The following is an 11,601-nucleotide window of genomic DNA, read 5'->3' as shown; positions in this document are numbered from 1 at the left end:
TCTGTAGGACAAAAACAAGCTGATGGATGCTCTGAAACATGCCTCTAATATGCTTGGAGAACTCCGGACTTCTATGCTATCACCGAAGAGTTACTATGAACTTTGTATCCTTTGACAGTTGAAGGATAAACACTTGGGCCATATTTACTTATTGTTTGGTTTGTTTTTTGTTTTTTGTTTTGTTTTGTTTGTTTCTTCTGTGTAGCCTGTCTGTCCTGGCACCCACTCTGCAGATCAGGCTGTCCTGGAATGCATGTAGATCCACTTGCCTCTGCCTCCTGGGTGCTAGGAGCAAAGGTGTGTGCCACCACACCTGACTTATATTTATTTCTTGATAAGGCCAATTTTTTTGTTGTTGCTGGATTTGCATTTAAAGTAGAACCAATACTGATTTATTAGGAAAAAATGAGAGAAGAACTCTTGAGAGTGAGAGGGCCTTTAAGGCCTTTGTTTATACTCTATAGTTGTTTTTGTTGTTGTTGTTGTTGTTGTTGTTTTTTGTTGTTTTTTTTAGATTTATTTATTTTACTTTATGTATAAGTGTTTCTGCATGTGTGTATGTATCTGGACCACACTCATGACTAGTGGCTTCAGGGACCAGAAGAAGGCATTGGATCCCCTGGAACTGTAGTCACATATGGTTGCAAACCACTATACTGGCACTTGAACCCAGGTCCTTTGGGAAAGCAACTAGTGCTCCCTTCCTTCCCCCTCCTCGGAAATGGATGCTTATTGCTTAGCCCAGGGTAACCTCAAACTCACAACAGTCCTCTTGCCTCAACCTCCTGAATGCTAGAGTTACAGGGATGAACCATCATGCCTGGTTTTTTGTTCTTTGTTAAAAATGTGTGGAGTCAGTTCTTTTTTTTTTTTTTTTTTTTTTTTTTTTTTTTGACAAAATAGTCCTCTTCCAGGCAGATATTTTAAATGAGAAAAGTGCCCCTTTTTTTCTAAAATAACCCCCCTCCCTTATTTTTGCAGTGTTGACTGTTGACCTTAATTTTAGACAGGCAATTTGCCAATTGAACTAAATCCATACCCATATGCTTAAGTTTCTCAAAATAGATTGCTCTTAATTTTTGAAAAAGTTGAAGCCATTAAGTGGCATTTGTTTTCTGTTTTTTTATTCTTGTTTTTGAGGTAAGATCTTGTTGTATAGCCTTCCCTGACCTCTTAACTCACATTGATCTTCTTGTATTTGCCTCTTGTGTGCTGGGATTACAGGTGCATGCCACCATGTCTTGCATTCCACATTCAATTTCCCTTTTAAGATAATGAGGTAGGCCTTGAACTCTTGGATTCAGCTGATCCTCATCTTTTTTTAGACAATGTATTATGGTGTAGCTCAGGCAGGCTTTGGCTTCTGTCTGAGTGCTGGTTTCAGACATGTGCTACTCTACCAGCTTAAAAAAATGAAATTTAATTTATTTTTATGTATATGGCTGTTTGCATTGTATGTAGCTGGTGCCCAGGATAGTCAAAAGAGAGTATCAGACCCCCTGAAGCTGGGGTGGTTCTGAACTGCCATATCATATGGGTATTGGGAACTGAACCTAAATCCACTGCAAGGGGCAGCAGGTCATTTTACTGCTGAGCCATCTCTACAGTCCAGTGTATCTTTATTTTAAAGTAATAAAAGCCGACTGAAAATCTCTCCTCCCTTTTAACATTCATCTAAATGTAAAGTACCTCATCAGTGGGTTTTCTTTTGAGCAGCTCATGGTCCTCTAGCTACAGCCTCATGAGGAGCTGGTATTGTAGCCTCCATGCCAGGTAGTCAAAAGTGTGTGCAGTTTTGTTTTGTTTTGTCTTGTTTTGTCAGTGGTGGAAATCAAATAGGAAGCTTTTCTTGTGAGAGATAAATGCTTGCACTATTGAGCTATATCATTAGCCCTGACTAATAGTTTTAATTATTCCAACGATAGTTGCAAAATTTGTTTTTTTGGTTTTGTTTTATTTATTTTTTATTAATTTACCTTTATTCTTAATCCTTAATCATAATTAAAAGATATGGCTATTTCTGATGAACTGCACTACTTGGAGGTCTACTTGACTGATGAATTTGCTAAAGGAAGAAAGGTGGCAGATCTCTATGAACTTGTACAGTATGCTGGAAACATTATTCCAAGGCTGTAAGTAATTAACATCTTTTATAGCCACACTTTCTAGGTTTCGTGTTGTGGTCAAGTCTCATCCAACAAAAGTTAATGCTAGTTTCAAACTCATCTTTGCATTTCTTGCCTTATATATTTTTTCTTTTTAGAAATCACCCCTCTCTTTTCTTTGACAGCATCTCATTGCTTTGAATTCATGATCTCCTAACTCAGTCTTCCAAATGCTGAGAATACAGACATGAGGCACTAGCTAACACTGGCTTCATTTAAAAGGCAGGCATGGTGGCATATTCATGTAATCTCAGCGCTTAGTGGCAGAGACATTGCCGCAAGTTGAAGAGTAGCCTGGTTTACATAGCAAGTATCTAACTCAGCTGAGCCTACCATAGTGAGAAAGAGCAGGTGTGTGTATGAGAAAATCAAAAAGAAAAAAAATCAGTCGCAATTTCTACAAGCAACCATGGTCATCATAGTCTAGAATATTTTTAAAAGAAAAATGCTAGGAGTAATTAAGTTTAAATTTCTGCACTATTTTAAGTAGCCTGATAAAACTTTTTATGGTTCCACTAGGGGAGTGAATCGTCCTTTTGTTGAGCATATTGTATATATTATCTACCCTTTAGTCACTTAGTAACTGTCTTGCTTGTTGGAATAGCTGTGCTGCTGAGATAGTCCAGTGCTACCCCATGTTCACTCACCTACTTTATTCTCATTGCATAGTCTCTATATCATCTCACATCATTGCAAGAACGGTGAATACAACATAGTAAGATAGAGGAGAGACATCATTCACTTACGTTATCTTCCATTACAACATACCATTACAGCTGTTGTGTTAGTTACTGTGGTTAATCACCTTAACTAATTAATAAACTTGTAAATGGGGGGCTGGAGAGATGGCTCAGTGGGTAAGAGCACCGATTGCTCTTCGGACGGTCATGAGTTCAAATCCCAGCAACCACATGGTGGCTCACAGCCACCCATAACAAAATCTGACGCCCCTTCTGTTGTGCCTGAAGACAGCTACAGTGTACTCATTTATAATAATAAATAAATCTTAAAAAAAAAACCATACACTCTAAAACATAAATAAATAAAAAAAATAATAAAATAAACTTGTAAATGTATATGTATAAGGGAAAGTAATGGTACATCCTAGCATTTCAGTTAGCAGATAGGTAGCTTGGATCATATTCTTCATGAGTAAGAGGGGACTGACCACTGGGATCAGTCAGTGATATTTTTTTTTTTCAAATATTTTTTGTAGTTATATTTTTCTCTCCATAAAGAATATTGTTTAAGAAAATACAGTTTCTTTCTTGTTTATTTAATATATGCATAGTGTATTTGAATACAGTCAAGTTTTTACATATTCTGTCTCTAATCAAATGAATTTTTACTTCTCTTAGTTATCTCTTGATCACAGTTGGAGTTGTATATGTCAAGTCATTTCCTCAATCCAGGAAAGATATTTTGAAAGATTTGGTAGAAATGTGTCGTGGTGTGCAGCATCCACTAAGGGGTTTGTTTCTTCGAAATTACCTTCTCCAGTGTACTAGGAACATTTTACCTGATGAAGGAGAGCCAACAGAGTAAGTAATTTTGGTTTAGTTGTAGTGTCCCCATCAACCCCGTAGTAAAATGTCTTAAAATTGTAGAAAAGTATACAGAAATAAGAACATGGGTGTCAGTAATTTTCCTACTCAAATTCATGTAGTATTTTGTGTCTAGACTTTCATTCAGATATATAATTCCGTATATGTGATATGAAACAAAATATATTCATATTTGATTATCTATTTAGAAAAATTCTTTGGAAAATCTGCTTTTTAAAATTTAATTTTTTGTTGTTTTAAGACAGGATTTTGCTATTTGGCCTTGAGTGGCTGGTACTCACTATAGCCTAGGCTGGCCTTGAATTTTCAGTAGCTCTCCTGCATGCAGACTTTCAAATGTTGGGATTTTAGGCATCTAATATAGTTTAGAAATTTTTCCATTACATTAGATAATCTTTGTAAGTGTGACTTGTAAAGGTATTAACTAGTGGGGGGAAACTAAAAATAGTTTATAGAGAGCTCTGTTTCTTTTGTGCCATTCTAGCAATAAAATCCATGACACCTTTTTCTCCCAGCAATGGCAGATTGTTGCTAGGTGTGGTAAACTTATGATGGGTCCCTAGATTGAAGAACTAATAATTTCCTTTTATTTAAAGTCTGTTTTTTAAATTTCTAAGACTAATAAATCAATAGTTTTTTATCTGCATCAATCCCTTTAAAAATACATTATTATGTGTATGTGTGTGATGATGTGTGTGTGTTTGTATGTGTGAATGTTGCCATGGTCTGTGTGTGATGGTCAGAGGATAACTTTGTGGAGTTGATTCTTTTCTTTTAACTTTACATGGGTTCTGGGGACCAAATTCAGACTACCAGGCTTACATGACGAGTGCTTCCATTCTCTGTCATTTTGAAAAAGATTCTCACTGTATAACTCATGCTTACCTTGATCATGTAATCCTTCTCCTTCTGCCTCCCAAATGTGCATATTACAGGAATTTGTCACTATGCCAAAAATCATCTTCTTCTACTACTACTACTGCTACTACTACTACTAATTAGTGTTAAGCTAAACCATACATAAAAGATTTAGTAGTATACAAAGAGGATGATGTTATTTTTATTACTATAATTTGACTCTGAATTTTAAACATTAGGTAATCAGTAAAATATTTGAAAAACTAAGTTCCCTGTCTTGGAAGATATAGAAAAATAAGGTCTTTCTTCATAAAGCTCATATTTCATTTGAAGCCAAAATAGAACAGTAAAGCAACAGTTATCAGTCTACCCTAAATGTCAAGTTTGGGAGCCTTTTAAAGATTTTTTAATTTTTGTTTTTTTTAATCAGTTACCTTTTGTTGGACATTAGTTTTGCAAGGATATGGAATGAATCAGCTGTAGTTGGAATCTTTATGGTGGGAGCTGGGAAGCCATCATGCTTAGGAGTGCAATGCCCTCCATACTGACCCCTCTTCAGTGGTACTATGTCACCATGATGTTTGAGTTCTTGTAAGAAATGTAGTAGCTGAAGAGTAACATAAGCTGCCAGCACCATGTGAAGCCCTGTGATCCTCCCTTAAAAGTATGGGGTGCTTCACAGATTGCTTGTCACTGTAGGGGCCATGCTAATCCCTGTACTGTTTCAATATTAGTATGTGTGCTGCCAAATAGAGCACATATTGTTATATTTTAGTGAGTTGCTATAAGGGCAGAGTCCAATGAGGTCAGCATAGGGAGTCGTGGAAAGTGATTTGCCCCTTAAATGTATTGTGTTCTCCCCCTAGTATTTAGTGTTCATGCTAGAGTCTGTTCTTGAAATTTAACATTAAGCCAAATGAAATGAAGTTGAAAGTGGCTTTTTGAAGCATGAGTATTTGTAGAAGGAAATGAATGGATAAATAGTAAGTTGATCCTGTCATGTATATAAAGATTTTTCTAACTTTTTCTTGGCAGTGAAGAAACAACTGGTGATATCAGTGATTCCATGGATTTTGTACTACTCAACTTTGCAGAAATGAATAAGCTCTGGGTTCGGATGCAGCATCAAGGACATAGTCGAGATAGAGAAAAAAGAGAACGAGAGAGACAAGAACTGAGAATTTTAGTGGGAACAAATTTGGTGCGCCTTAGTCAGTTGGAAGGTGTAAATGTGGAACGTTACAAACAGGTTCTTATCTTTTTTGTTGTCACTTTTCTTACATTGTGAGATATAAACTGAAAATCTTATTTTGAATATGTCCTTGTTAAATTGAAAAATATTTCTTTTTTTTACTAAAAAAGATCTAGTTAAAAGTACTACCATGTTTACGGGTTAGAGATTCAGTATTGTCAAGGTAGGAGTTTTACTTAAATCTAACTATAGATTCAGTGCAGTCTCAGTCATATCTTCCTCTCTTACTGTTTTATAAAGTCAATAAACTGAGTCTAAAGTATGTGAAAAAGAGAAGAGAACTGCTAATACCCACAGCAGTTTTGAGAGACTAGGACAAAAGGACCTAAATTCACTTTCACTGAAGTGAAGGTAGATTTGTGGAGTTGACATATACAAGTTGTGCTGGCTGGTGTGCGTGCGTGCATGTGTGTGTCTGTGTCTGTGTCTATGAGCTTGGCACAAGCTAGAGTCATCACAGAGAAAGGAGCCTCAGTTGAGGAAATGTCTCCATGAGACTCAGCATTATGGCATTTTCTCAATTAGTGATCAATGGGGGGCTTGAGGGTGCAGCCTATTGTGGGTGGTACCATCCGTCCCTGGGCTGATAGTCCCGGGTTCTATAAGAAGGCAGCCTGAGCAAACCAGGGGAAGTGAGCCAATAAGCAGCATCCCTCCATGGCCTCTGTATCAATAAGCATGGCCTCTGTATCAGCTTCTGCCTCCAGGTTCTGCCCTGCTTTAGTTCCTGTCCTGACTTCCTCCAGTAATAAACTGTGATCTGGAAGTGTAAGCCAAATAAACTCTTTCCTCTCCAGCTTGCTTTTTGGTCATGGTGTTTCATCATAGCAATAGAAACCCTGACTAAGACCCTGGTGGAGAGAAGCATGAAGAGGGCATGATGAAAGAGGTAGACACAGAAGTCAGTGCAGGGGAAGAAGTAAGGAACAGCACACTTTTCTAAAGACTTAAAAAAAATGTGTGAGGGTTTTTTGCCAGCGTGTATGTTTATGTACCACATGTGTGTCTATGCCCAGAGGCCAAAAGAGGGTATCAAATCCTCTGGAACTGGAGTTACAGATGATTTTGAGCACAATGTGGGTACTGGGAATCACACCCAGGTTCTCTAGAAGAGCTGCCAGTGGTTCTAACCAGCTCCCAGCAAAACTTTTTCTGCAAAAGTCTAGATAGTTCTTTTAAATTTTGCAAGTTATTAGTTATAAGTAGTAAACTAGATGGACATAAGGCAAAAGCAGGAAAAACATTAAGAAAATGAGCAGGGCAGGGCTTGGTCCCATTGACATATTATAGTATAGCTTAGTTTGGCTATTATTTAACATGTTTCAGGTTCTGAATTTGGATCTATAGCACCAAAAATATGAAACAAAACCCCAACATCAGTCAGTGAATTAGATTTGTCAGTCCTTGGATTAGATGGTCCATTATTGGCTTACATGTAGGCCTCTTTTCTTTTTCCCTCTCCCCTGATTATCTGAGGTAGTTCAGGGTGGCCTCAAACTCATTTTGTTGTCAGGGATGGCCTTCCACTTCTGATCCTCCTAAGTGATTAGTTAATTACTTAATTTTTATGAAGGTGCAAAGGCAAACTTACTGTTTGTCTTTTGAGGCAGGGTTTCTGTAGTCCTGGCTGTCCTGGGAATTAGGTTGTTCTCTGTAGATTAGGATGGCTTTGAACTCACAGAGATCTGCTTGCTGAGTATTGGGGTTACTATGCCTGCCCAGAGTAACCTTCTTAATAAATTACTCTGGAACAATTGAATATCCACTTAGTATGTGTAAACAAAGAAACTTTTATGTCTTGACCATTGCTCACACAGTGTAGAAGCTCTAGAAAAGCAGATCAGAGACTATATAATCTAAAGGTTCTAGAAGAAAATACAAGGGAAATCTTCATGATCTTGGATTAGTTGAAGACTTGTTAGGACAGACAAAAAAGCACAATCTGTTTGTTAAAAACCTTTGTTACTTTTTATGTAACAAGGTTTTTATATTTAATAATAAGCTATTTTTTAAAGTTGAACATTTAAGTATGGATAAAAGCAATATAAAATGATTTGCATGTTCAGTGTATTTCTAGAGGAGTGCTTTGGGATTTTCAGAATAATTTTTAGCTTACCCTCTTTTTTTCTTTACTATTTTTAGATTGTCTTAACAGGCATTTTGGAGCAAGTTGTGAATTGTAGAGATGCTTTGGCTCAAGAATATCTCATGGAGTGTATCATTCAGGTAAGTAAGAGAACATTTATTCTTAAAAGGATTTTTATTTTCATTTTTGTTTGGGGGAAAAAGAAATCCTAACCCCAGTGTGAAGGTACATGGCCTATGTGCCAGCCACTTATGAGGATAAAGCCCTGAGTTTAAGGCCAACTTGGCCAGTGTGCCTAAACTAGGTCTCAGAAAAAGAAAAAAAAAATCTTAGGAAAAAAAATTTTTTCTGGAATAGAAAACTTCCTTTAGGAATTTCCATTTTCAAACTTGTTCTTTGTGCTAATAATCTGTTCTGTTTTGCTTTGTTTTCTCAAAAATATAGGAAAATAAACCTGAGTTTTCTAGGTTTTATTAGAATGACTTGTATACTGGAAATGGAGTATTTCTGGTTTTGATTTTAATTATCTAAGATTAAAGGTTTTTTTTTCTGTAAGTAATGATTTTATATACCATTCATAAGATTTTGTGAAGTTTTTTCCCCTGTATTGATTAATCATCTCTGACTTTAGGTTTTTCCTGATGAGTTCCATCTCCAGACTTTGAATCCTTTTCTTAGAGCTTGTGCTGAATTACACCAAAACGTAAATGTGAAAAACATAATCATTGCTTTAATTGACAGGTAAGACTGTTCAATACTGGAAGGTAAATGCTCTGAAATGGAAATGAGAAACATAACATTTTCACGAATCATTTGTTTCTGTGATTCTTTTAAGTACTGATTTTAACCTAATTTTGCTATAGATAATTTAGCACTCAATATTTTGTTAGTGATTGCCTGACTTAATTGTGAAGGTTTATCTTTTCATTTAAAGGCATATGGATGAGGTATATTTTTTTAAAGGTTTTTTTTTCTTTATTTTTTTAATGTAGTCCAGGCTGCCTGTATATGAGGATGACCTTGAATTTCTGATTCTCTTGACGTAGTTCAAGTGTTGGCATTAGGCATGATTCACCATACCTGGTTTACAATGAGTTCTTTAATTTGTTTAACTGATATGTATAGATATTATTGTGTAGACCTTTCCTTGTCCAAAGTTTATTGAAGAACAGAATTTCTTACAGTTAGGTAAATTATCTTTCAGTGGTAACTTACTTGATTTTGTTGTTTTTTTTTTTTTTTAAACTAGCAACAACATAAGAATGATTAAGAATGCTTCAGTAATCATTCTGCTGTCAAATTTCCATAAAAAATTTTTAAGAATCACATTTTTAGTAGATCCCCTTTAAGTTTAGGGGTTTTTTATTATTAATTTATTTTTATTTACATGAGTACACTGTAGCTGTCTTCAGACACACCAGAAGAGGGCATCATATCCTATTGCAGATGGTTGTGAGCCACCATGTGGTTGCTGGGAATTGAACTCAGGACCTTTAGAAGAACAGTCAGTGCTCTTAACCACTGAGCTTTCTCTCCAGCCCCCTAAGTATAGTTTTTTAGCCATCGGTTTTAATTGATGAAACATATAAAAATTGGATTAGCTCAACAGTGAAGAACACATACTACTCTTGAAGGTGACCTGAATTTAGTTCCCATCACCCATCCTGATGGCTCATAATTGCCTGAGGTTCCAGTTTTAGGGCACCTGATATTCCTTCTGGATCCCATAGACACTTGCATTTACACATATACAACCTAAGATTTAAAAACAAAACTTTTTAGTGTTTGTGTGTGTATAAATATATAAATAAAAACATAAAAATTATTGTAATATATTTTTATATATTTACAGATTATATTAATGTATAGTATACATATATATGTATAATATATTTAGCATTTATATCTATAAATATATACACACATATATGCATAGTGCATATGTATGTATAACTTGGCTTTTGATAAGGTCTATAATGAAGGACTGCTTGGTGGCCTTGCTGCATGATAAATAATACATAATTCATCCTGCTGTAAGCATATGTCATTATGAACTTAGAAACAACACCAAAGATTTATTTCAACAGACTTTTTTATATATATTTTGTTATCTAATTTACTAGTCTTAAGTTCTAGGAACTAACAAAGCAGAGGTCTCCAGATTGTCTTGGACAGCATACATTGCATACTTATTGGGCCCACTCTTAAAGAATGATGGTTAACCAGATTTTCCTCTGTAGGAGTAATGTCATTTAGTAATCCCAATCAGTGGTGGGCTTTTTAAGCATAACAAAATATAGGTGCAGTTCTGACCTTGACAGATAATGCAATATGCACAACTTTGAATAGCTTAAGGTGCAGGTTATAAAAGTTAACATTATTTCTAGTAGTTCCATATAGATGCTGGGTACTGAACTTGGATTCTCTGTAAGTACTCTTACCACTAAGCCATTGCTACAGCCTATATTTATTTAATCTGGATGTGGTAGTACATGACTGTAACCACAGCACTTCTGAAACAGAGACAGGAGTACCATGAATTCAAAGCTAGGTTGTACTACATAAAGTGAATAAATAAATAAACGTGATTGCCAATGGAATAAGGCGTCATTAACAAAACTTTAGTTAAGAAATTGAATAAAAAGTCACACATTGTAGCTCTTATTTTAACCCTCCCACTCCCATGGAACAACAGTAGCATTTATTGTTAAAATAATTTCCTTTGATCACTATGCTATACATCTAAACTAAATTTCCAAATTCTTGTTTGGAATTTAATTCACCAGAAATTAATAGTAATGTCTTGGTATTTTAGCTAAATCTTAAAAGTCATTCTTAATGTTCTAAGAAATAGACTTAGAAAATACAGAAAAGCAATAAAGAAAAAATGAACCCACTGCTCAGATCCCCATATCTTAAAAAAAAAAAAAAAAGAAAGAAAAAAATGTTTTTTTCTTTTGTAGATTAGCTTTATTTGCTCATCGTGAAGATGGACCTGGAATTCCAGCTGAGATTAAACTTTTTGACATATTTTCACAACAGGTGGCTACAGTGATACAGGTTTGTATAGAATTTTCTCTAAGTTCTCGACTTTGAAACTTCTCTGTTGCTGTATCTTTTTTTGTAATTGTTTAAAATAAATAATATGAGCCGGGCATTGGTGGTACAGGCCTTTAATCCCAGCACTTGGGAGGCAGAGGCAGGTGGATTTTTGAGTTCGAGGCCAGCCTGGTCTACAGAGTATGTCCCAGGACAGCCAAGGCTATACAGAGAAACCCTGTCTCAAAAAACCAAATAAACAAACAAACAAATAAATAAATAAATAAAATGATTTTCTAAACATTGCAGTCCAGACAAGACATGCCATCAGAAGATGTTGTATCTTTACAAGTCTCTCTCATTAATCTTGCTATGAAATGTTACCCTGATCGTGTGGACTACGTTGATAAAGTTCTAGAAACAACAGTGGAGATATTCAATAAGCTTAACCTTGAACAGTAAGTCAAAATTATATTTAATAAATTCTAAGCTACATTTATTTTGGGGGGAGGGAGTTAGAATAAATGTACGTGTGGAGGTCAGAGAAAAACTTGCTTTAGTTGTTTGTCTCTTTCAGGTGGGTTCTACGGGTAGACCTCAGGTTGTTAGGCTTCATGGCAAGTGTCTTTGAATTAT

At 35.6% G+C, this 11,601-nt stretch overlaps 1 protein-coding gene and 1 pseudogene across 1 annotated transcript in view; one reads left to right on the top strand and one right to left on the bottom strand.

The window, feature by feature from the left end:
• Window positions 1-11,601, top strand: part of Vps35 (VPS35 retromer complex component) — a 35,879-nt gene that overhangs the window by 9,621 nt on the left and 14,657 nt on the right. Inside the window, exons 3-10 of the mRNA XM_031340644.1 lie at window positions 8-104; window positions 2,009-2,132; window positions 3,524-3,706; window positions 5,624-5,837; window positions 7,983-8,066; window positions 8,558-8,667; window positions 10,890-10,986; window positions 11,275-11,423. Of these exons, the coding sequence (XP_031196504.1) occupies window positions 8-104; window positions 2,009-2,132; window positions 3,524-3,706; window positions 5,624-5,837; window positions 7,983-8,066; window positions 8,558-8,667; window positions 10,890-10,986; window positions 11,275-11,423 (1,058 nt within the window). The remainder of the gene's footprint in view (window positions 1-7; window positions 105-2,008; window positions 2,133-3,523; window positions 3,707-5,623; window positions 5,838-7,982; window positions 8,067-8,557; window positions 8,668-10,889; window positions 10,987-11,274; window positions 11,424-11,601) is intronic.
• LOC116071668 lies at window positions 5,249-5,346 on the bottom strand (annotated as a pseudogene).

Source organism: Mastomys coucha, unplaced genomic scaffold, assembly GCF_008632895.1.
Source record: "Mastomys coucha isolate ucsf_1 unplaced genomic scaffold, UCSF_Mcou_1 pScaffold22, whole genome shotgun sequence".
Taxonomy (NCBI): Eukaryota; Metazoa; Chordata; class Mammalia; order Rodentia; family Muridae; genus Mastomys; species Mastomys coucha.
Note: the sequence above shows the minus strand (reverse complement) of the source record. Positions and strands in the feature narration are given on the sequence as shown.